Below are 27,555 nucleotides of genomic sequence, written 5' to 3'. Positions count from 1 at the left end.
GCCCAGGGATCCAAAATACTACTTGAAATACTATTTGAAAACGAGCCCAAGAAAATTGGTCTTAGGTCAACGAGGATAAGACAAATCTATCTATAAACGAATATAAGTTCTAAGTCGTTAAAGTATTCAAATACTTGGGAGCAACCATAACAGCTATAAAAAAAAACGTGGAAGCTAGGAAACAGTGAAATAATATTTCCAGAATATATGAAATAATTATTTCCTAGCGACGGTGCTTAAATCAAAAATAGTCTTAAGATCTGTAAAAATAAATATGAGTTTATAAAACCATAATTCGCCGCATAATAACGTATGGAAGAGAAATATGGACCTGAACCTGCGTGAATCAACAAAATTACTGGTATTGAAACGGAAGATACTACGGACTTAAAGTGGGCCTTGTAGAAGCAAGACAACATGGGAATGGAGAAGAACACTCTATGGAGATGAAAATATAAAACGCTACATCAAGGCAAACCTAATGGGAGGAACATGTACTAAGATCGAGTGATGGTGGATGGTAGAAGGGTAGCTCAAGAAAAAGATGGAAGAATGCAGTAACAACTGATCTACGCAAAATATAAGATATAACCATGGGAGACAACTGCACAAGACCGGAAACGGTGGAGGAAAATAGTAAAATCGGCCAAGGATCACCTAAAGTTGTAGAACCGATGATGATGAATATTCAGCTGCTGAAAAAGTTCAAATAGACAAATGGTACCTAAACAAATTCAAGGGTGCGTTTTAAAACCGACCGACTCATGCATTTAAAACGGATCACATGTCAGAATCCAGACAAAATATGGATATTAGCCCCGTTGATATCTATGTTTAAAAACTGTTCGTTTCTTTATTTACTCGATAAGTGTACGCGAAATTTGTGCGTCGTTTGCTCACGAGGAGGTGACTGTTACGGTATTCATGAGCCAAAGGTACGGAGTTGTTTTGTTGCCTTGTGGCGTTAGTTGGTTTCGTGGTTCTAATAAGGCTTGGCTTTCGGATACCCGGCTAACGTTCGTGTGCTTCATTTCGAGCGTCAACGGTAAATTGTACCTATTGCACTCTGGTACACATACTGGTAATTTTACCATTATAAAGAGGTGTAAAAATAGGTTACGCCTGTTTTGATTATAACTTTAAAGGATTTGTGGACGTTTAGTCTGATATTCGCACAACTTATTTTACTATTAGAAAGAATTTAACCAATTCTTATAAATCACTTACCATATTTACAGCTTCTCCATAAACGTTATCGGTTATCACTCTCTTCTGTGTTGTAACATACTCCACCATTTCCTGAAGTGCAGTCCTTTTGACTTCTTTCCATTTTAAGTCAGAAAGGGGATCCGACGCAAAGTCAAAAAGCACGCAGCACTGTCTAAGTTTTTGAATGAATAAATCTTCTCTTTCATCCGCAGGAGCCTCTATAAAGAAATAACGTGTTTGTTACTATTGATATAAAATGTATATATAACATAGTGTTACGATAATTATCCTGGCCTAAAATAACCGTATTATATTATGACTAATGCTGTTCTGTTTTAGATTATACGAGACCTTTCGAATAGCTGGCATAAACTCCAAGTAATAAAAAAAACTGGTTCCATTCGAATCTTCCGGAATTAGGCCTGTCCATTCGAGGCGAAACCAGGTCAATTGAGGTCAAAATCCATGGGATTCTAGAGCAGCTGTTTTCGTATAAATATGAGGGAACTTTTATTTTGAAAACAGTTAGTTAATTCTCAACACCCGCGCTCGCGAATTTGTTACGTACGGATATAATAAATTATTGTCAGATAAGTTAATATAAATAAAGAAATAAATTAAATCCGTAAGTGTTATAAATATTGAACCTTTTAATAAATTCACAACAAATGGTGTCAGGTGTGGGGTCGAACATAAATTAGACTTATAATAATAATACAAGTGAATATAAAATAAATTGTGAACATGGCTACGATTTATGAGCTCACAGTTACGGATTTAAGAAGGCATCTTGAAGATAGGGAATTAGCTTCTACCGGGAAAAAGGCTGATTTAGTTCAACGACTAAAGAAGGCTTTAAAAGAAGAAGGTTTGGATCCGGAAACTTATATATTTGAAGACAAGCATATTGCTGTTATCTCGTCGATTTCGAAAGTTTCCGGCGACATCGCTTCATTAGAAAACAAAGTTTCTAACGAGATTTCTTCTCTGGAAAGTAAAGTTTCTGCTAACATCTCTAAAGTCACTTCTGAGATGTCTGCCCTCGACGATAGAATGTCTTCGTTAAAAGACCAAGTTGCTGCCGATATGTTGGCCTTCGAAGAAAAGATATGGAAAGAGATGGAAAGGAAGATGGAGGAAACAGGGACAGCAGAGAGAGGTAACAATCCGATTACAGTGGAGATAAAAGAAGACGAGACGAAATTTAAGTTGGAAACACGACCGAAATTTGAAGGAAGTGGAGGTTCTGTCCATGTGAAAGTCCCAACTTTCGACGGAAAATCATCATGGAACAACTACATGAAACAGTTCGAATCAGCCGCAAGAGCAAATGGATGGTCTGAAAAAGAAAAGGCTGTAAACCTGACTATCGCTCTTCGAGGAGATGCCTTAGATGTGCTTCAGACCATAGCCGTAGAGGAGACCGATGATTTCGAACAACTGAAGAAGAGGTTAAATATGCGATATGGCCACGAACATTTGGAGCATGTATATCAGTCACAGCTTAAAAATCGTAGACAGAAGAAAGATGAGGCTCTTCAAGAATATGAGGTAGATATTGCCAGATTAGTACGATATGCTTATCCAACAGCTCCCGAAGACATGATGGAAAAATTGGCCGTTCAAACGTTTATTGATGGTCTTCGTGATCATGAAATGCAGAGAACACTGCGATTAGCTCGTCACAAAACGCTGGTTGATGTCTTATCCGCCGCCCTCGAATACGAGTCAGCTACGCAGGCCTCTGGCGGGTACAGTAAAGTTAGAACTGTAAAAGAGGAAGGAGATGAAGATAAACTTGACCAGCTCGTTAATATGATAAAAAGCATGACATACAAGAAAACGAAGACCATCAGATGCTGGAATTGTGGCGAAATAGGACACGTACGAAGCTCCTGTAAGCACCCTAGGTACGACGCAAATCAAGAAACTCACCATCAGGAAAACTAGAACGGGTCAGCCTTAGGGGGGCAGCTTCGACCCAAAACTTTTCCAAAGACCCTCTCATACTAATAGCTTCTTTGAAATGTCGTGAAGATAGTGTATATGTAGATGGAGACATAAATGGTAAAAAGCATACGTTGTTGGTGGATACCGGAGCGACCAGAACCATTATACGCCCGACAGTTATAAACAGCCGAAAGAAACTGTTACCAACGAGGTTACGACTTCGGACCGCTACAGGTGAAAATGCCAACATTCATGGAGAAATCCAGGTACAATTGGGAATTGGGGCAGAAAAGTTTGTCCATACTGTTATAGTTGCTGACATCGAAGAGGATGTTATATTAGGAATGGACGTAATGAATATGCATGGATTCCAATTGGATTTTAAGAATAAGGTAATCAAAGTTGGCAACGAGGAGGTATTTCTCCATCCACATAATGACAACACTGTGCAAGCAGCCATTACAGAAGATACAGTCGTGCCTGCGAGAAGCGAAACGATCATAGTAGCGCGACTACAGGGAATTGTAGACGAAGGGAGACCTGTTATGATGGAGCCTTGGAACCACGACGATGAGGTTGGCCGTGGAATCATAATTGGAAAGGAATTTGTGACTTCGGCTAAAGAAATTCCTGTGAGACTTATCAATGTCAACGACTACCCAGTGACCATAAAGAAAGAGACAAAAGTAGGAACTTGTGTACCTGTGACATCCATAATTCGTCAGGCGACAACATCTGATAATTCCAACGACAAATTCGACCAAATGGTTGCAGTTGCAGGACAGTCTCTAAATCAGATGGAGAAAAGGAAATTAAGGGAATTTCTTCGGCAGTATCGTGATATTTTCGTACCGAAAGGAGGAAAGACGGGAAGAACTACCGTTGTTAAGCATAAAATTGATACTGGTAATGCTAAGCCAATTCGTCAAACAGCTCGACGATTACCACAGGCGAAGAGAGAGGAAGCTGAAACGATTGTTCAGGAAATGAAGAAAGACGGGGTGATAGAACCTTCTACGAGTCCATGGGTCTCTCCGGTGGTCCTGGTTAAGAAGAAAGACGGAACGACGAGGTTCTGTGTGGATTACCGTTTGCTGAACAACGTTACCAAGAAAGATAGTTATCCTCTGCCTCGGATCGATGACACATTGGACACATTGGCTGGAAGTAAATTGTTTTCTACTTTAGATTTGAAGTCTGGATACTGGCAGGTAGAAATGGACCCAGTCGATAAAGAAAAGACAGCCTTCACCACAGGATCTGGATTGTGGCAATTCAACGTTATGCCATTTGGACTTTGTAATGCTCCTGCGACATTTGAGAGGCTTATGGAAAATGTGTTGAGAGGGTTATCTTGGAAAACATGCCTGGTTTATTTAGATGACATAATCGTCTTGGGGGAGACATTCGAAGATCATTTGAGGAATTTAGAAAACGTTTTTAATCGACTTAAAGCTGCCCAATTGATGCTAAACCCCAAGAAGTGCCAGCTATTTCAAGGTAAAGTCAATTATCTGGGTCATATAGTCAGTAAAGAAGGAGTGGCCGTGGATAAGGGAAAAATCGATTCCATTAAGGAATGGCCAAAACCAACTGACAAACATCAAGTGAGAAGTTTTCTTGGACTATGTACTTACTACCGGAGGTTTATTAAGAAGTTTGCAGATATCGCTAAGCCATTAACGCGACTTACAGAGGAAGCAAGAGAATACCAAGTAACGTGGGAATTGGAGGAGTGCTGTCTCAGATTCAAGGAGGACAGGAACGAGTCCTCGGATATTTTAGTAAAGTCCTTTCAAAACCTGAGCGGAATTATTGCGTCACGAGAAGAGAACTTCTGGCAGTAGTGAAATCAGTAGAGCACTTCTATCAATACCTCTATGGAAGGAAGTTTTTAATCCGAACCGACCATGCCGCCCTTAAGTGGTTGATGCAGTTTAAGAATCCAGAGGGTCAGATAGCCAGGTGGATCGAACGACTCCAAGAATACGATTTTAAGATTGAGCACCGAGCCGGAGTTAGCCACAGAAACGCTGATTCTCTTTCCAGAAGGCCATGCCCAGCAGAGTGTCCCCACTGCAACAAAAAGGAATCCAACGAAGCAGCAGTGCTAAGAACGACGATTGTCAACGACGACTGGACGCCTACTAAGATAAGGGAAGAACAAGAGAGAGATCCAGTTATACAGAAAATCCGAAAATGGAAAGAGGAAAACCGTCGACCACCTTGGCAGGAAATATCAAACCTATGCTCAGTAGTTAAGACGTATTGGACCCAGTGGGACTCATTTATCATCGAAGATGGCTTGCTTAAACGAGTCCTGGAAAATGATGACGGTTCAGAGAAGAGAAGACAGTTGGTGATCCCAAAGAGCAGAATAGCCGAAGTACTTCGTCAGTTACACGACAGTCCATCGGGAGGGCATTTTGGTGTAAGGAAAACCCTTCAGCGAATTCGGGAACGGTTTTATTGGATGAACAGTTCCGACGACGTAAAAGACTGGTGTAAGAAATGTACTATTTGTGCTACGAGTAACGGGCCTCACCGGAAAAGGAGAGCTCCTATGAGACAATATAATGTTGGAAGCCCGTTTGAAAGAATAGCTTTGGACATTGCAGGGCCATTTCCAGAAAGTGAAAATGGGGGCAAGTACATGTTGGTAGTAATGGATTACTTCACTAAGTGGGTCGAGATTTACGCACTTCCAGACCAGAAGGCCGCCACCGTTGCAGATAAGTTGATCCAAGAATATATCAGCCGATTTGGAGTGCCTTTGGAGATCCATAGTGACCAAGGCAGGAACTTCGAAAGTGATCTATTCCAAGGAATATGTGATAGACTAGGCATGAAGAAAACAAGAACTACCGCGTATCATCCGCAATCGGATGGTATGGTAGAACGAATGAATAGGACAGTTGGCAAGTATTTGACAAAGATGGTGTCCGATCATCAGCGAGACTGGGACCAATACCTTCCGTTCTTCACAATGGCCTACAGATCTGCTGTTAACGAATCAACGGGCCAGACACCAGCCAGAGTCCTATTCGGACGCGAAATGCGACTACCTTGTGATCTAGAATTTGGGTGTCGACCTGGAGAAGATGTAGCAGGTGAAGATTATGTGATCGAATTACGAAGAAGAATGGACGATGTACATGAGTTGGTCCGTTCCCACCTTCAGATCGCTAGCGACCGAATGAAGAAACGGTACGATACACAAGCCGAAAAGGGTTGCTTTAAGAAGAACGACAAAGTATGGCTGTATAATCCCAAGAAGCGAAAAGGTTGTTCTCCCAAATTGCAGCAGTTTTGGGAAGGTCCATACCTCATCATGGAGAAGATCAACGATGTCATCTACCGAATAAGCAAGATTCCGAGGGGAAAGCCGATGTTAGTACACCATAACCGGCTGGCGTCTTTCGAAGGTGACCACGACGTAGATGAAGAAGTGGAAGTAAACCAAGTCCAAGACGTGTCTGACCTCACGTTTGAGGAATTCATGGGTGCCTATGGAGGTACCGGTAAAGCAAGACATGGTGTTACCACTGAAGAAAAGCAAGATCTACTCGCGCTCCCCGATGACTACTCGCTGGCCCTTACCATCCCGGCCAGTATCAAAGACGCACCAGGGTTGGCATCCGTCTTTCGAAGGAAGTTTGGTCGAGTTGCAGAACTTCAATGCCAGGTGCCAGGTGCCAGCTCCCGGTAAGACCTTGAAACTCCAAGATGCATCACGTTACCTTTTCTACCTGGTAACAAAAGACACTGCCCGTGACCAACCTACCTACCGAGATGTGTGGGAAGCCTTACTTCAATTGAGAGAGCACGTACTAGAGTCCGACGTGCAAAAGTTAGCCATGCCAAAGTTGGAGTGCCGCCGATTAGATTGGAGGGTCATCCGAAATATGGTGGAGGAGATCTTTAAAGACACCGAAGTCCAGGTGTTAGTCTGTTGCAATCCGCATAGTTACTGGTGCGGAGAGAAAACCGTCCCTTGTCATTTTTATACAACTGGAAGTTGTAAAAGAGGGTCCAGTTGCCGATACCAGCATACAGTTCCGGTTCCAGTCCCGACAAGGTTCCAGGAGGAACCATCTTTTAAGAGGGGGGCAATGTTACGATAATTATCCTGGCCTAAAATAACCGTATTATATTATGACTAATGCTGTTCTGTTTTAGATTATACGAGACCTTTCGAATAGCTGGCATAAACTCCAAGTAATAAAAAAAACTGGTTCCATTCGAATCTTCCGGAATTAGGCCTGTCCATTCGAGGCGAAACCAGGTCAATTGAGGTCAAAATCCATGGGATTCTAGAGCAGCTGTTTTCGTATAAATATGAGGGAACTTTTATTTTGAAAACAGTTAGTTAATTCTCAACACCCGCGCTCGCGAATTTGTTACGTACGGATATAATAAATTATTGTCAGATAAGTTAATATAAATAAAGAAATAAATTAAATCCGTAAGTGTTATAAATATTGAACCTTTTAATAAATTCACAACAATAGTATAATAATAGTGAAAAACTAATGAATGGTAGATATTGATCAACATTGTCTGATAGGGAAATTTACTTTCAACCTTTGACGTAGGAAGAAACAACAAGAATAGATTTAAATTATACAAGTATAAAATGCATTTGAGGAAAGTCAGGGGTGTAGTGAGTGAGGAAAGTCAGGAGAATGTTGGCCGAGATGTTAGAGAAACACTCTTTTGACTTTTTGTCGAGCTTTCGGAATGGTTTTATTCCTTTTTCAAGACACTGTAATATATATATATATATATATATATATATATATATAAAATTTGTAAATTTTTACAAAATATCACAATTTGTCAGTGCAACTTACTAGTCGTTGAGATTATTTAAAAGTTTGACACTCAACTTTAAAAACACAAATATAAAATATAATAATGGACAATACATTCTAAAAATTTTTTTAGGATTCGATTTTTTTCGAGGATTCCTGTATTTAGGCAAAAGAAAAAAACCATGCAAAACGTGTTTTCTTGGAAATGTGTTTCATAAAATCCAGTACATCTTGCATTATTAAAAAGTCTGACATAGATAAATTGAGCAACATTTATTATTTACTGGAAAAAAAAAACATCAAAAATAAAATACATATTAACTTCTAAATATTCTTGTATGCATAACTGGTTGCATACCATTAAGACAGGTTAATAATTAAAAATCAAAACTACCCAAATATGGGCCTCTTGCTTCTTGAAAAAAATAAATACAATATTAAGAACAACTAATTACACTTTAATCACATTGTTTTTTCTTTCTGTTCTCTATGTATCAGACTTAAAACATACTATCAAAATATGTCATGAAATAAACTAAGTTTTACTATCCTGACCAAAATTTTTAGAATGTATTGTCCATTATTATATTTTATATTTGTGTTTTTAATGTTGAGTGTCAAAGTTTATTTTAAATAATTTCAACGACTAGTAAGTTGCACTGACAAATTGTGATATTTTGTATATTTACACATTTTTTTTATATATATTAAAGCGTCTTGAAAAAGGAATAAAACCATTCCGAAAGCTCGACAAAAAGTCAAAAGAGTATTTCTCTAACATCTTGGCCAACCTTCTGACTGCAGCCCTAATAAACTGGTGGTTTTGTATATATATATATATATATATATATATATATATATATATATATATATATATATATATATATATATATATATATATATATATATAGGGTGTTCTATTAAAATATGGACAATGCTAGACTTGCGTGAATCACGTATTATCTTTAAAAAGCGCACATTTATATTTAAAAATTGAGGGGTTTCTATAGACATTTACAATTTTTTAAAATAATGGGCTACTTGGGACACCCTCTCCACTATAACTCTGACGCCACAAGTCCTACCCACTGACGGCATAAGCCGACTCGCTAACATCACAAGCCCTACTCACTGGCATCACATACCACACTCAAGTCCCGCCCACTGAAATCGCAAGTCCCGCCCTCCAAAATGACCAATTTCGTCTCTTCGGCTGTCACAGTTCATCTTTTTGTCTGTCAAATCTTCTGCTCCGCGGCCGTTAGCTGTCATTTCAACTGTCAATCCTTCTTATTTTCCGTCTGTAAATTCGTCTTATTTCCGTCTGTTCATTCGTTTTTTTTGGCTGTCAGATATTCTTCTTTCTTATTTGTCTGGTCGTCCTCTTCTTCTTTTTGGCGGCTTTCTTTTCTTATTTCTTATGTCAGGCCGTACGCTTTTTTCATCTGTTACAGTTCTTCTTTCTTATCTGTCAAAATGTCGTCTGTCACTTCAGTTGTCTTCTTTTCCTCTTCTTCTTTTAGGCTATAATGTGTTCTTTGTTAAACCATCTGTCACATCAATTATTCTTGTTTCAACTCTTCTGTCATTTTTAAATGACATTAGTAGATAGTTCCCACTTACGTTTGTAATATTCAGGGCTGTGTTACGTGTTAGGATTTAACGAATAGAATATGAAGACATAAAGAATAAAACATGGCGGCATGACACAGAGGCCTTAAGTTAGGTTAATGGCGGCCAACTGGCTAAACGTACAAACACATGGAAGGTGTTACTTAATATAGAACAAACAGAATATCTGTAATGAATATCCAACAAAGCAAAGCTTTCCGTTTGAACATATCGAAGGATGTGTGGAAAATCATGAGGTATGGAACTCAAACAGATGCACTGGCTATGACTGTAGTCGTGTAGTCAAACCTATTATTACCTATGGCGCACTATATTTCATTCAAAACCAAGATAACTCGAAATTAATTAAATGTCATTCGTTAGAAATTAATTTCTAACCAATGACAAGCTGCAACGTCACGATACACCCATCGATGGGTGTGAACTCGAGTGTATCTTGGTTTTGAATGAAGTATAGTATGGTGATCAAAATGACAACAAAAGATCATCAGAGAGAAGCTGAATAAGCTTCAACAGCAAGCACGCTTAATCATAACAGGAGCGATGTTGACTACCCCAACCGCCTCAATGGAGGTCATACTTGACCTCCCTTCATTACATATGTGATAGAGAAGGAGGCGAAGGTAGGAGCATACAGAAGAGGGATAAGACGCCAGACTACCAGATGCAATGCAACCTAAATATAATTTCAACAAGCCATTTACCTTCGTCTTTCCAGGAAGGAACGAATGTGAGTCGAATAAAATAATCTCGTAACAGCGGATAAATACTGGTATACAGACGCCTCTAAAACGGATGAAGAGGTTGGAGCTGGAGTATACGGAAGAAAACAAAGACTAAGCATTAATAAAAGTCTATGTAATCACTTCTCCATCTTCCAATCGAAAATTTATGCTGTAGAGATCTGCCTGCAGGAACTATTAAAAAGGAACTGCAGGGACAGATTTATAAAAATAATATCGGATAGCCAGGCGGCATTAAAGGCACTGGAATCGAATCGAATTAACTCCCAGGTTCGTTGGACTAAACCTAACCTAATAATGATGAAACTCTATCTAGTTTCCACAGTGCTATGTGACTTGGAAATATGGACAATAAAGCAATCTGAAATTTAAAAAAAAATCAAATTTCTTTGAGATCTGATACCTACTAAGTAAAATGCAGAGAATATCAAGAACAGACAAAATAACGAACGTAGAAGTATTACACAGAGTAAACAAAGAATGTGAGAGCATAAGACCAAACATTAGGAAACTTCCAATATTTCGGTTAAATAGTGCGAAAGGAGAATAATGTGTTACTTAGATTGATTACGCAAAGGAAGATAAAATAAAGGAGAAACTCCGGCAGAAGTAGGATGCCCTAGCTGAGAAATTTGACTGGTTTGATTGCAGCTTAGAACTCTTTAGAAGTGCGGCTAATAATGTTAAGGGCACAGGCGCAAAAAGTCGCTTGTCAAAATGTTCAATGTGTTTTAAATGCATTCATTTTTTTCGAGTCCTAAGGAAACTAATAAGTATATTTGAAAAATTTAAACGCAGAATATAAGATTACGTTATTACGGAGGGCCGAAAGTCCCTGAAAACTTCTATAATGTTTATTTTAATAAGTTACAGGGTTGAAACGAAAAGATAAAATTTAGTGTGACTTTTAATTTCAAATATCTCATTCATAAGAAACTGTTTGGTTATTCTAAGGGACTTTCGGCTCTCGGTAATAATGCAATCTTTCATTCTGCGTTTAAATTTTTCAAAGATATTTATCAGTGTTCTCAGGATTCGAAAAAAAAAATGAATACATTTAAAATACGTTAAACATTTTAACAGGCGACATTTTGCGTCTATGTCCTTAAAAGGAAGTGATGATGATTTCGAACCATAGACAGAAAGAATCTGAAGAAATATTTTTCCATTATATAACTCTTTTGTATTTAACTAAAATAATTATTATTCTAAACATTTCATTTTAAAAATAGGTTTTAAATTTTATTTATGGGTATTTAATGTATAAATAGTAATTTCATTCTTTGAAGCCGCGTAGAATTTTATTATTCTAATTTTAACTTTTTAGTTTTAAAAAGACGATTTCCGTAATACCAAATTCTATTTACAAACTACGAGCTATAAACGTAAGCGGAAATATAAAAATAGTTTACTTTATTTTTCTTATCATCACAAAAAGAAATAAACCAAAAAATCTGGCATTGAATTTAATGAGATGTTAATAATGAAGATAAAAATATAACTTCATAATAAAATTTTAAGACAGGGGGATACTGTCGATTTAAATTTATAAAAATCACACCTTTTTTTAAAATGATCATTTTATAATTTCATGAAAAGGGTCATACACGGATTACGTTGAAATGTTTTTTTTTACATTTTGATCCCAATCGATGAGATAAATATAGACAGACACAGTTTGCCTTTTTGCAATTTGATGAAATTAATACGGCCCCTATTCTTCAAAGTTTAAACATGGCTGCAAGAAATTGCAGATAATTACTTTTACATATCTGTAGACGAAACCACTGATTCCTCAGGAAAGTATATTGCTCATTTATTGATTGGTGTTCTTAAAGAAGATACCTTACCAAAATCTCATCTTATTTCATGCCAGCAACTTGAGAAAACAAATGCTTTAACAATTTCGCGTTTTATACAAGAAACATTAGCAACTTTTTTTCTTCCGACAACTATTCCTTCTAATAAATTACTGCTTATTTTATCGGATGCTGCTCCTTATATGGTGAAAGCAGGACAAAATTTAAAAATATTTTTCCCAGATTTAATACATGTTACTTGTGTAGCGCATGGATTAAACAGAGTTGCAGAGGAAATACGAAAAAAGTTTCCTCATGTAAATACCATGATATCCAGTGTCAAAAAAGTATTTCTTAAATCTCCTATAAGAATTCAACTTTATAAAGAAATGCTACCTAACATTCCTCTTCCACCACAACCTATTTTAACGCGATGGGGAACATGGTTAGAAGCAGCTAATTTTTATGCAGATCATTTTGTTAAAATAAAGAACATAATTGATACGTTAACAGATGAAAGTTCCCAATCTCTTTTGGATTCTAAACAAACTTTTCAGAGTAACTTGCTTCAACAAGAACTTTCATTTATAAAATCAAATTTTAGTTTTGTTCAAAAAACAATTACTCAGTTAGAATCACCAAAACTGTCATTGTTCGAAAGTACAGCATTAATAAAAGAATTTGCGTCATGTTGTCGGAACGTTAGAGGTAATATTGGAAAAGATATTTTAAAAAAATTTGAAGCTACTATGGAAAAAAATAAAGGTTACCATATTCTTTCTGAAGTAGTCAGTGTTCTAGCTGGAAATATTTCGGAAACAATTAATTTAGAACCAAATGTTTTGGTTAGTTTGAAAAATGCTCCCGTTACATCAGTTGATGTTGAACGAAGTTTTTCCATATATAAATATATGTACTCAGAAGCCACAAATTTTTGTTAGAAAATTTTGAACACCACTTGGTCATTTATTGTTACCATAATTCTAAATAAGTTTATTCATACTTAAAAATGATGTAGTTACTTAAACTAAATGTAAATCTTAATGAATAGTAGGAAATATTTAGTTATGTACACTTTTTTTTTAAATAAAATTGTTACTTTTTACGATTTTTTTATTTATTTGTATGCATATTTTGTAAAATATTTGCATATTTTCGGGTAAACACGTGCATATTTATGCGCATATTTTCTACATTTTTATTTGCATATTTGCCGAAGTCTAAGTTATGAACATTCATTCTGTGCGATTGGTATTATTTGTTTTTCGTGAATTTGTGAGGTAAGAATATCAAAGTATTAAGACATTTACTATGAATGTTCATATTTTAAGGTTTGTTATTGTTTGATTAAAACTTAATTATTTTTTACTGTATTTCCAAGTATTTTATTGTTGTTTTTATCTGATTATTTCAAAATTAATCAATAAATCACTGAATTTATTTACGATGTTAAAAATATTTGAAATAATGTTTTGTTGTTGAATGACAATCAATAAAATTTTAAAACATTTGCTGAACCCGGGACTTCTCTCACTCAAAGCGAGAATTATACCTCTAAATATTGAGCTGCCATACTTGGCAAAGAAAAATTATGTTCAACTTATATTCTACTTTTTTAGATTAGGAACTTTTTTATCTCGGGAACCACTCAGTGGCAAAATTGAAGATGCAAATTATTGCCCTAATTGAGGGCTTTCTTTTGACATATACCTTGTTAAAATTGCTAAAATGGCGTTTGGTTTTCTTTACCTAGTCCTACTGCATGTGTTAGGAAGGTACATTTCTAGATCAGTTCTATTTCTCTTTCATTAATATAAACACTTTCGATAAAGACCCAATTTGACATTACTTTTATCTTGTTTGAGTTTATGTGTAGACCCCTGTGTAGCGCTTTGGAGTTATAACATTTCGTCGACTTCACCTAGATTGTCTGTAATTAATAATCTTTGATCAGCAAATAAAAGATTGTTAAATTTTATCCATCTATTTGTATGCCCGTATCTTCCTAACTTAATGTTTTGTAAGTGTAAAATAGTAATATAAATAGTATAAAATATTTGATTACATAGAAGAAAATTAAGTAAGCAGCCCTCATCCTATTAAATGAAGCAAATTGTACAGCAAACACATCACTAGATTGCAACAAGATCTGGTTACATATACTCTATATATCTATAATCAACAGGAACATAAAACATAACCACAGTAAGATCAGAATTTAATATCAACCGAGGGTATAATAACATCCTTCAGAACATTTAGCACCAAAAGTGTAAAGATGGCATAAAAGACCAAGACCAAGTAAGTCACTGGAAAATTTATATTCTTAACTACCGATAGGTATAAACAACATTTTTATAGGTTAGGGATCATTTTCAAAATTTTGATTTGAGAATTTGCTGAAACGCAAAAAAGAAAAATGTAATTATTATTACAATTAATTGTGGTTTGATCCCATCTATAAAAGATATCAATGTAAAGTATGCCGCAAGGAAATAGTTTCAGAACCAGTAATATTAAATGTTAACCATTGAAGACGATTTTAATAGAAAAATTGTAAAAGTAACCATTACTGGATTCGAGAAGAACTCTCAATGCATTGAAAAGCAATGCAATGTTTGGGCAGGGATTGTTAGTCTCTTTTTCTTATGGCAAGCCCGATCACCGGATCCTCTTACAAAAATATGTTAAAGTGTAGTATACAAAACTAAACCACTAAATTTAGCAGACTTAAGAATAATAATAATCCAATTAAATAAGGACGTAAATAGTAAGATTGAGGAAGTCAGTATAGCACTACGCCAGTTAAAAAAAAACAGTAGGTAATTCACAAGTGATATTTAAAATTCCCAATGCACTGCTAAAATATGGCGGTGTGGTAGAGGGAACCACAAATTATTGTAAAAGATCCTCGAACATCACAGAGTCCCAAACAGTTGGAAAGTAAGTATAGCAGTGCTTATATTTAAGAAAGCAGTTAAGCAGCATTATTAAAGTAAACAAGCTGAAACAAAAACCTGAGAGGGTTCAAAATTCTAGAACCAATTCAAAAGCCTAACAAAGCAAAAATGTCAACCACGGTCACATCTCAAAGTCAACGACATCATTCGCAACAATCCTTAAGATAAGGCCGAAGCCTTCAAAAACACACTCCAGCCGCACTCGTGTTCCCAAATAAGCCCAACTTCAACCAAACATCCAAAAGGGTAGCCGAACACATGGGGCCCCATCCTCATCCGATGTTAGTCCCTGTGACTGAGGACACCGTCAGGCAGATGTGTAACTTAGGTAAAAACACATCTCCTGGCCCTGATGGTATCCACAGAAGATGCCTAAAAAATCTTTCAGAGAATATAATCCCGATACTCACCAATATAATCAATGCATGTCTCACGCTGAGCTACTTTCAAATCTCATGGAAGGTGGCCAACACAGTCATGATTCCCAAACCAGGGAAACCCCCAACCAACCCTGAATCATATAGACCTATTTCGTTATTAAGCACCCTACGCAAAGTCTACAAGAGTATCCTTAAGAGGAGACTCAAGCTGGAGTACCGCATGGCTCAATTCTAGCTCCAATACTGTACACAGTCTACAACAGTGGCATTCCTCGCCCTCAAGTTAGATCGGAATCCCTATTGCTATATGGTGGCGACAGTGCCCTCCTCACGCCAGGCCCACATAGGGCTACACTGGGACAAATGTATGTATCGATAGAGCTCAAAATTACCTAAACAGATGGGAAGTTACTATTATCGCCTCCAAAACTCAATTAATATTATTTAAATCTCCCCCACTGCCGTAATGCTCGGGGCCGCATAACTCTGCTAGAAGAAAACCTTGAGATCAGAAACTAGGTGTCCTATTTGGGAGTTCATTTTAATAGGACTCTCAACTGGAACTCAACCGACATACAAAACACCGTAGACAGGGTAAGAAAAAGGGAAAAACTCCTGGCAGCGTTGTCTATTAAACTGGGCAACACGTCAAATAAAACACTATGGCACATCTATAAAACTTGTATAAGACCAATAATCGAATATACGGCATGCGTAGCTTAACACCCGTCAAATGAATACCATTATGGCCACAGAAAGAAAAATACTCAGATTCTGCATGAGGAAGCGCAGAGACTACCCGTCAGCACTCATCCACCAAGTAGCAAACATAACATCAATTAAGGACAGAATCCGAACCCTCAGCAAGAGATATATGTCCTCCGCACAATAGCTGGTTCAAACAACCGAGCCAAGCAAACACTTAAAGCTCCTTGCCACCGCCGAAGGCAAATACTCACCAGGATTCCCGAACATCTAGTCTAAATAACACTGAAATGAAAACGAATTTCCTGATGAGTATTTCGACGTTTTAGAATCAATCAACTCTCCTCTTGGCTTGTCAGGCTTACCAACAATTCCTCTTGTGCGCTCCTTAACACAAACGTCACCTAAACTCCAGCTTTTTAGTGCTCCACCACCAAAAATCACCATATGCATATCGCCCTGACGTTTACCACATTCCCTGGCTCCACACAAAAAAATGGAGCATCCCTCCTTGAAGAGGCAAAAGCCTAAACAAGGTTAAAATATGAAACACATAGCATTCTTTCAATTATAGATGCATAAATTTACTGAACCACCGAAACTGACCAAGAAAATGATAACTAACATAATAAATACATTCACAACATTACCAGAAGAAGAACAAGGATTTAGAGCTGAAAAATTATGTAAAGGCGGTGCATTTAATATGCGACGAGTATTAAAAAATCTTTCGAATATAATACACCAGCATTCCTGTGTGTCGGAGACTTGCGGAAAGCTTTTGATATAAATCAGCTGGAGGATGTTATTGAACATTTCCTGTTACGCAACAGGAAATTCCGGAAAACTTAATTAGAACAATCAAAGCGTTTATATAGAAAACGCAATTAAAGCACGAGTAAACGGTGAATTTCCAATACCCATTAAAGTATACAGTAATATTAGACAAGACGCAAACCCATTAATATTTAATATCATTATGGATGAAGTAATAATGAAAATGCACAAAAGAAAAGGATATAAAATGGAGAATGCGTACGTAAAAATACTATGTTATGAAGAAAATGTTGATCTGGTAGCGGAGAATGAAAACAATCTTCAAATACCTAATCCGTTTTAACGCAAAGGGTAAAAATCTGAATATAGTAATAGCACTTAAATAAACAAAATAGCTGACCACTTCTAAATAACAGATACGCTATAAATTGGAATTTGACGGTAAAGTAATAGAACAAAGAATGAATGTTAATTATGTGGGCAGATATCTAGCTAAAGCAATACGTAAAATGAAGTAAGATGCCAAGCTTCAAAAGCTAATATATTAGAAGGTTGTGTAAACCATTTCTCTTCCTCCCAAGCACATATACTCCGTTTTCGACCTACTCACCTTTTAAGTCCTCCCTCTTCAATAGCCCTTCTGCAACACAGAAGCCCTTAATTTGGTGTACCCTACCTCATACATATCCTCCACGAGCCTTACGTAATTCTCAGAAACCCATTTCTCTCTCATACATCTCCATAGATCTTGTCTAGGATGTGTCGTACGCCTTCTCAAGATCTATAGATATCAAATGTAACTATATTTTGTAGTACATTGTACTCCTTCCTGGCATAAACCCAAACTGTTCTTCTTCTATCGATGTCTCTCTCCTTACCTTTGCTCTAAAGTTCTCTCCCAAATTTTCATTGTGTGCGACATTCACTTTATCTCTCTATAGTTCTTACAGTCCTGAATGTCCCCTTTATCTTTATACAATGATACCATCACACTCTCTCTTCATGCATTGGCGTCCTTTCTTTCTCATATATCCTACTCATCATTTACCACAAAATATCAACCCCTTCCTCTCTTAGAGCCTTCCAAATCTCCACAGATATTCCATCAGGTCCTACTCCTAACCGTTGTTCGTCCTATTTAACGCCTCGACAACTTCATCTCTAGCTATCCTCAGTATTACATTCTCATTTGGGATCTCGCATCCTTGGTCTCTCCTCTGGTTTTCTTTATTTAGCATATTTGCTTTATTTCAACATCGGTTCTTAACACTCTTCCATCCGCACTATTAATCTGCCGCACGTGGTCAAGTCCTTTGATGACTTATCCCTTGATTTAGCAATGCTTTATAACCTTTTCATCGTCAAATTCTTATCCTTTAACTTCCACCGCTTTACTTTCTGGTGTCCTATTTGCTTTCCTTTCCGTCTCACCTTTATATCCGTGTCCACTATCACCGGTCGGTGTTGACTAGCTACATATTCACCTTTTATCACTTAACACTTCGTAACCTCTTCTAGCTGACTTCTACACAGCACAAAATCTATCTGACTCTTCCTTTTCCCGCTACTATAGGTAAAAAACTGGTCTTCAGTCTTCATAAAGAACGTATTAATGACAGCCAAATCCCATGCCACTGCAAAGTCAATCACACTATTTGCTTCATTATTTCTTCCCATCCCCAAACCTCCATTAACTCTTTCTATTCCCGCTCTTTCTGTACCAATATGTCCATTCAAATCCCCTCCAATAAAACACTTTTCGTCTACAGGAATCTCGAGCATCTCGCAACCAAGGGTCCTCCAAAATTCTTCCTTTCCTGTTTTTCACACCCTACCTGTGGGGCGTAGGCACATATGATGTTCACGTCGGTATTGCCTGTATTCACTTGGACACTCATTATTCTATCATTTCTTCTGGTTATCCTTACAAGATGTTCCTTCCATTCGTTGTTCAAAATAATACCTACTCCATTTCTGCCGTGACTGTTCGAACTACTTACTATATATTAACTTGCATCCATCTCCAAGATTTCTCGACTTATTACCTTTGCAACGAGTTTCCGGCACACAAAGTAGACCAATCCTTATCTGCATGAAATCGGCGAGCTCTCTTCCTTTACCAGTCATGCTTCCGACGTTGAGAGTTACAACAGGACTAGCTTGTTTGGCCCCTTCAGTCATCTAGGGGGTAGCTCTAGCTTACTTTTCGCAGGGGTCAGGCGAAGCCTCAGTTGCACGTCGCTTACGGGGAACGCCCTAGCCTCTAAACTATTTTCCATATTCCTTCTTTCCATGGTTTCAGCAAGTTTACTGCCGGATGCTCTTCCTGACGCAAACGCCTTTATCCGGGCTTAGAACCAGCACTGATAGTTACAGAGCTACTCAATTCACCCAGCAACTACTAGAGGTGGACTTTTCTCCAATTCTAAGAAGCTATAAAAAAGAATTCGGTGGTGCATTTTTTGAAAAATTGTTTATAATTTGTTTTCTTCCTTTTATTTATTATACAATATTTCTGGTTTAGCTTTAGTAGCTATCATCTTATAATTTTTTTCCTTCTCTTCAATTTTATTTTTGCTTGTGTACTAGTGGGAATGTCGTAAGGACCACCCCAACATCTCTCCCGACTCTGAGCAACGCGGCCTCGTTCATATTATGTGTCTTAAACACTGTCCATCGTTTGTCGTGTTACAAAAATAAATAAAAGGAAATAGCCCAAGCCAAATAAATCCTACAGTGGGCAGTACATCTAGCCAGAGCAAATGAAACCTACCCTGTAAGATGTACTCTATTGACAAGGCCCGAGAGAACCAGACGACGAGGTAGACCCAGGTTGCTGCAAAGAATAGGACTGAATGGAGAAAAAGGCTTAGGAAAGTCAAGGCTCTATTAGGACCGTAGCAAAAATGATGATGATATTAATAGGAATACATAACTAGCCAAGCATATTTTAATGACAAAGATTAAAAACTCAAAAACAATTTATAATAATTATGACAATATCATAGCACGACTTCATACATATATCACAAAAATAATTTTCTTTAAAATGTTACTGCTATTACTCATGCACTGCGAACTTGTTTAATTCACGTATTTGTCCCTGACCCTCATAATTCGCTAATAAAGAATTCCTCTGTGTAAGTAGTTCACCGTTCTGGAAAATTTAACGTAAGTCAAAATGGGCAATCGTCCAAAAACATAATTTGTTTTTACGGGACAAGTAGAGAAGTGTCGTGTATATATCAAATTCTTAGCTATCAACCGTCCCAGCTCATTTGCTTGATATTTTTGTTTTCACGAATGTACTGCAAAATAGTCGGTTCATCTATATGTACTAACTGTTATTAAATGAAACTAGAATAAAACCAGACTGTGTTGAGAAAAAAAGGTATATAAATAAAATAGCCAGTTTATAGAATACATGTATGGTATTCTTTTCTATCATGTTTCGATCATCTATCAGCCATATAGCTCAATCATTTCGTTAAAAAAAGAGGGTCACCTGGAAAGTTTTCCGCAAGTTTTAAAAATTGGTAAATTTTATCGATGTTATTGTGATATTTCTGAATTTCAACTGTCAACTGCCACCTCATATCTTCGCCGCTCGTGCCGCCATATTGGAAAATGGCGCCTAATATCAGTTTTTTTTACAATATTTCATGTCCGACGCATTTTACGAGAAAAACATTCATATACAAAATTACACAAGAGAAAATTTCCTACAATTTATGTTAATTTTTTTTTTTTTTCTAAAATCAATAGTTTTGGCCTACCAGCGCCACAATGCGATTGTATCGCCAAAATTTACGTCTCTAGAATGTTGCTTAAATGGAAGATAGAAGACTTCGAAAAGCGATCATGGAAGCAACATTCTGAAAACAATGGATACAATGTACATATGTCATCGACGGAGGGTACTTATTACACCGGGTTATTTGGCATCGCGTTAAACTATTTTCATCTATTTGCAACAACTACATCACGTACGTTCGATAGAATATAATATTTCGCTAATAAGATAATGCCATAATCGTATTCTATGGATATCCTGAAGATGTAGCAAACTATAGTACCAAATATGGGTGACGATCACGAAATTAGAAACACGTTTTGATGAGACAATGATTCTAAATGTGTCATAAAATAAATTCCTGGGGAATGAAATTTGAAATTGAGAATTTCATTGTGTCGCAAATCTTGGAAGTTGCGGATACGCTAATCATCAATATCGCAATAAGCGTTTCAATAGCATTCGATACCTTAGTACTATAAAGATTAACTTATTCTTTTGACAGCTCTAAGTACGCGATCAAACGTGTATTTTCTCAAACCAGGAAATGGAAAAATTTCCCAACAAATATATTCCACTAAAAGTATCATAGATAAAACATCTGCAAATCATATTTTGTTTTTGCATCTTGAGTGGCTGTGATACATCTCCAACTTCCAGGTAAAACTACCAAATGACTGGAATAATAAGATTCTTAAAGTTTTTTCATTTACCTACATTATTTTTCTTTGTTTTTGGAACGTATTCGCAAAATTTTCTACGATGTTCGATCTAGTTAAAAAGATTTTAAAACATGCACTGACATAAATACCGCATTACAGCATGGAATAAAATCGAACGAAACATCTGCAATGACAATAAATTAAATTCTACCTACTGCTTATCGATATAAGTGTTAGTGTGTACTAATAAAATTCTTTGCTTATAACATGCATTTAAGATTTTATTTTAAAGAAGATATACAGGACAAACGAGGAAAATAAAAAATCTTTTCACACTACAGAAAGACAAGGACATAATTATGATTAAAACACAGATTAAAGCGAGAAGAAAAATTGTAATAAAATTAACACATATTTAGGCCGAAGAAAAAGCACATAAAATTAAAAACTGATTAAAAAACAAACGTCAAGTGAAAAAAAAAGATAATATCTCCCCAATTACACAGCATCACACGTTTTGAGGGTTGCGACATGGAATATCCGAACCTTGTATAGATTTGAAGTTCTCCAAAATCACCTAAACGATCTAGATAGATACACAATAGACATAAATAACTGCCATACAAGAAATAGGGTGAATTAGAAAAAAATCTAGTGAAAAAAAGGAACCGTACGATTTTCTACAGCTACGATCCATTAACACTAAAATGAACCCAAAGAAGTCTCCTGGTCACGATCTCATTACAACCCACCTACCCACCAAACGGTTACAGTTTTTAACACAAATATATTATTCCGATCTAAGGACCGATCACTTCCCAACACAGTGGAAACTAGCGAAAGTTATACTAATCTCCAAGTCTAGGAAACTTCTGAATAGTGCCAACTCCTATAGACCAATTAGTCTGTTGTCAATTCCAGGGAAAACTACTTGAAAAGGTCTCGTTCCTAAAATTAGAACCCATATTGAAAAATCTCCAGATAATAAGAAATCATTAATTTGGTTTCAAACCGCAATCCGCAACCATCGAACAAATCCATCGAGTAACAAAAAACATACGTCAAGACCTTGAAGGCATTTGATAAGGTCTGGCATACTGGTTTCCTCTATAAAATCAGACAACTTCTACCTGTTCATCATTTCCTGATTCTCCAATCCTACCTAAAAAACTGACAATTCTTCGTGACCCAGTATGAAGAATACTCTAGCGTCCGTTCAGTCCAGGCTGGAGTTCCTCAGTTCAGTGTTGTAGGATCCATCCTGTATCTTTTATACACTGCCGACTTACCAACTACAGTTAACTACACCATATGCTGATGATATCGTCATTTTGGATCACACTCCAATCGAATTATCGCTTCACATCGACTCCAGAGAATGCTAAATGATATCCAGCAGTGGCTAAAGAAATGGCGCATCAAAGTAAATGAAAGCAAGTCGGTACATGTTACGTTTACAAACCTCAGAGACCACTGTCCACCAGTAATCCTAAACAATCATCAACTTCCTCACAAGGAAGATAGCAAATACCTAGGTATGCACCTGGACAAAAGACTTACATGGAAAAACATATCTTCACAAAAAAGAAATAACTGGGACTCAACTAACACTCAGCAGAATTTACTGGCTCATGAACAGTAAATCAGCGTTGTTACTGGAAAATAAGCTCCTAATATCCTACAAGATAATCATAAAGCCTGTCTGTAGTTATGGAATACAACTCTGGGGTTCAGCTTCTAAGTCCAACATCGAAATATTAGAAGAACGTGGACAGTTAAAGGCTGAAATTAGTAGTTATTCCAAAAACTATGCCCTACGCTTACGCAGACACCCAAATGTCTTAGCAGCGGAATTAATGACCGATCCAATTGCCAGACGGGGGCTGAAACGTTTCGTTCCTAATATCCTACCTAACAGATACCAGAGTGAAGTTGGTGAATGAATACGAATCCCCTAGTTAAAATAACAGTTTTAGTATTAATGAGATTGTTTAGAATAAAAAGGAACATATCAGTGGATTGTTCCTTAACTGTGTTAGTTGTCAAATCATTTACTTATTGTATCGTTATCGGTACAGATTTTAAATTTATTGGGATTAAAAAAAAGTAATTAACCAATTTTATAGTATTGCACCAAAAAACATTATTAGAAAAATATAAACTGTCAACTATCCGAATTATGCATGTATTTTAGTTTGTTCCGATATTTAGTTGTTATGGCTCGTACACACTTGGTGATCAAATACTATCAATAGAAAATAAAAGAAAACTATATAAATAATAATATGAAAAGATCTTAACAATATTGCCTTAATTGTACCGACACATAAAATGAAGTAAACCTAGTAAAGTGACCAGATTAGCTATAGAGACTAGCACAAAAGACAGTAGTCCACAAAAAGATATAGAACAGAGTTAAAAGACGCAATTTGAACATCTTGTATTGTACATCGTACGAGGAATCTATTACAATTAATGGTAATGAACCATAATTTTAATTTAAAATACGTTATGATTGATTTGGATTTACACCTCGCAAATTGTTTTCAAAATACTAAACATAATAAATATTAATGTAAAATTTCCAATGTGGAAATCATAGTAGATAACAAAAAAAACCACAAGAAAATAGCTTCAGAAAAAACGTACGAGTAAGTTGCATCTACATTCAGACGTGATGCAGCTAGAGAAGTGTGAACAGTGTTAAAAGACACGTGTATAATTTTTAAAGTTTATTAAACACGGCCAGTAGTAATTAAACAACATGCAAATTATACGATAAAGTAACCACAATTTACATTTATCCACATAATTACGCAAAGCAGAACGGATACTAACAGAAACACATTTTTATAAATTAAACCAAAACACCAAACGATGGGTACAAGACGCAACAAATAAGAATATGACAAAATGGACATAATTATAAGCCTAAGAAGTAACACGTTATAGTACTATAGAGATTATAAAGTACATTGAATAATATTTTGACTGTGCGTGTACGGTTTAAAAATAAAATTGTTTTATGTTAGTAATAGAAATATATTTCTATTACTAATGTAACTAATGAAATAAATAATATGTGTAAGCCCTAGCAATGATAAATAAATATCACTACCTTTTAACATAGAAAGGCGTCCCAAAGTCTGCATACTCTGTATAGCCAAGGAATTTTTGACGAAAATCTTACCGGTTACTTCAATTGGTCCGTTGGTTGGTTTTCCAGTCATCACAGTTCCGTAAAAGGATATCTTCGAAGGAAATCCCGTATTTTGTTGTAACTCGTATGCTGCCTTTAGAGAATCAACACTAGCAGATGCCACAAGATCCAATCCGCTGTGAAAAGAGGGTGATTTCGGAATGCCTAACGGACTATTATCCCGACCTCCCATAACATGACCTTGGGCGTAAGTTGAATGAACCATATTCGACACAATTTATTAATGATGTTTTCACTTGTTCGGTTACTCCCGAAATTTAAATCGATTTGAAATCACACCTTAAATGGACGAAAGTGTTCATTCTCGCCCGGAGCAACTCGTTTATTTGTTTCAAGTCGAAAGACCGGATGGAAAATCGGGGAAATAGCCAAACCTTAGAAGAGAACAGGGTTAGAAAGACGCGGCGTTGCCAAAGTGAACGGCAGACTAACAGGAATCGTATTTACACTCACAAATTCGTGATTCTTAATAAAACGACCGACTTGGATAAAATGTACACACCAAATTAACAAATATAGATTTCTATATCAACTATAAAAAGCAATTTTGAATGTAATCTACACAAGCACTTATCATTTTAATGATACGTGCTACGTTCATGGACTGTTAAAATAAATGCATGAAATATTTTGCGAATTTTGAAGGAAGAGACTAGGTACTACATATTTTTAGATTTTATCATGTTTTAATTTGTAACTACATAATTTGTGGCTCAGTATTTTACAGTATTATACAGCTTCTTCATGAACACACAGTGACTGATAGTTGTGACATATTATCTACTGTATATACACTGTGAATTAAGAAGCTGTATATAAGAATATAAGCACTGCAAATAAAATACAAAGTATGTTATATTATTAGAACAGAGGCATATACATAATATATATTTATTATCATTTAGCTATTTTTACTAATATAGAAATAATTTCCTTTTAAGATAAGGTAAGTGTCAATGCTTTTGTGATATTGGTACTAATTTTCAGGAAAATATTTTTTTAAATTTATCTTTGCGGGCATATAGTTATGGTTTTCATTATGGCACATTTCTCAAAAGAAAAATATACCTTATTGGTTCTTACTATTGGATATTCCTTGCTTAGATTCTTAAGTCACTGGCATGTAACTACACTTTTGTCACAATTCTACTGTCATCTTCAATTCTTGATTTAACTCTGATATGAAAGTCAGTTTTTGAGACATGACAAAGAAATATACATTTATGAATGAATTTACTACAAAATTAAGTTGAAAAAACGGTATGCGAATTTTAAATGAACTTAAATGAATTATCCAAGGGAAATTTAGTTACCCTCCTATCGATATCGGAGTGCAGGAAAACAAAATTAAGAATTAGCCCAGAGGCGAAAAACATCTTTTATGGTATTTTTGCACCCGTTTTGGCCGGACCGGAATCATTTGAGGAATTATTAATTGCTTAATGCTCGAAGAAATAAAGTAGATCCCGGAGAACTGTAACCATAGAAGATTTAAAAATTGCATTAATTTAACCAAAAAGGACTACTTATTTTAACAAAAATACTTAAAGACATTGTCGACTGAGAACAGACCTGTTCTCAGTCGACGTTGAAGGTAGTAGATGTGTAAGATTGCAGATTTTATGAGCTAGATGATAGACCAGGCAAAGTGGTCTGACCTAATGGATTCCAGGACGCGTTTTTGGGGGGCATGCCATATACAAGAAGAGGATTTACTAACATAACAAACTTTCTGGGAAGAACAGGGCTGGTGGGCTGCTCTAATCACTGACAAAACGCTAATGAAGGCAATTGATTTTCCCCTTAAAAGTAGTAATAATAACAGTCTTCTGTTGTAACGATGGCACGTCAGCACGCACTCCTACTACCGAGACCTATCACTACCATCGATGCGCGCTGGAGATAGAACACCGTCCAAAGATATAAAAAGCCGTAAATTATCAGAGAGAATCGGGTTCGAGCCGGAGTACTATCTTGTGATAACTCCAACCCCGGGTATTTGTGTATTGATCAAAGGTCAACCGTCCTTTACGTTCCCCGTGGGGAGTTTAAGCCGGAGTACAAGTGAATTTTATCGAGATTGAGTGATTCTTAAGAAGTATATAATGGAAATAGGTTTTAACTGAGTGGTAGTATAATAATTTACATGTTTCCATTAAACCATTCTAGCATTTTACTATCTTATGTGTACTTTAAGAATGTATGATTAAGTTGTCTGATCTTCCCATTGAATCTTTTAGAGGCCTTGTGATTGGCTCCTAGTATCAGTATTGTAAATAGAATAATTAAATGTTTAATTTACATGAAAATGAGGTGGAATTTGGTTTCTGAAAATGCTAAAGGTCTGGCGGGGAAAAGAATCGATCCAGATTAGTTAGGAAGTAGGGTAGGAGGAGTAAAAAAGAAGATAAAAAGCTGGTAGACATCAGAAAAGAGGTCTTAGAATAAATCACTGCATGACCGAGAACTGTCAATTTTGAAATAAGTTTGTGTCATGTCTAATTGGCAAATATTTTACGTGTTTGGTTCATATGCTGCTGTATGTGAGTTCGAATCCCAATATGAATTTCATTTTTTTATTTTTGAAAAATTTAAAAACCCCACGTTAATTTTATTAAATATATGTAATATACGCAAAAATGCTAAATTTTAAAATAAAATGAAAATTTACAACATAATCCGAGTTGTTGGTTTTTGAAGTTATACTTCTAGACGCGCGTTCGACTTTGGAAATTTGCACGGGAGTGAATCGGAGCACGGGAGTAACAAGCCTCGTTAGGCATGTTAAATTATAAATTAAAACTTGTAAATATCTCAAGAAAGTTCAAATGTGTACTTATATACACAACAAACAACAATTAAATATTGTATTTATCAATGTCAGATAAATTGACAGTTGTATCACCAAACA

General features: G+C 36.2%; 1 protein-coding gene across 8 annotated transcripts in view; it reads right to left on the bottom strand.

Annotated features, from left to right (window-relative positions):
• Positions 1–27,555, bottom strand: part of LOC140441301 (serine/threonine-protein phosphatase 2A 56 kDa regulatory subunit gamma isoform-like) — a 158,684-nt gene that overhangs the window by 56,642 nt on the left and 74,487 nt on the right. For 3 of the 8 annotated variants that reach the window (XM_072531933.1, XM_072531935.1, XM_072531937.1), the window contains exons 1-2: positions 24,543–25,146; positions 1,228–1,427 (exon numbers count right to left, since the gene is read on the bottom strand). In XM_072531933.1, the coding sequence (XP_072388034.1) occupies positions 1,228–1,427; positions 24,543–24,849 (507 nt within the window). In that variant the 5' untranslated portion in view covers positions 24,850–25,146. Of the gene's footprint in view, positions 1–1,227; positions 1,428–24,542; positions 25,148–27,555 lie in introns of those variants that run through there. The other 5 variants (XM_072531940.1, XM_072531936.1, XM_072531939.1 and 2 more) reach the window with 3 other exon arrangements.

This window comes from Diabrotica undecimpunctata, chromosome 5 (assembly GCF_040954645.1).
Source record: "Diabrotica undecimpunctata isolate CICGRU chromosome 5, icDiaUnde3, whole genome shotgun sequence".
NCBI lineage: Eukaryota > Metazoa > Arthropoda > Insecta > Coleoptera > Chrysomelidae > Diabrotica > Diabrotica undecimpunctata.
The sequence above is the reverse complement of the archived record's forward strand: the minus strand, read 5'-3'. Positions and strand labels throughout refer to the sequence as shown.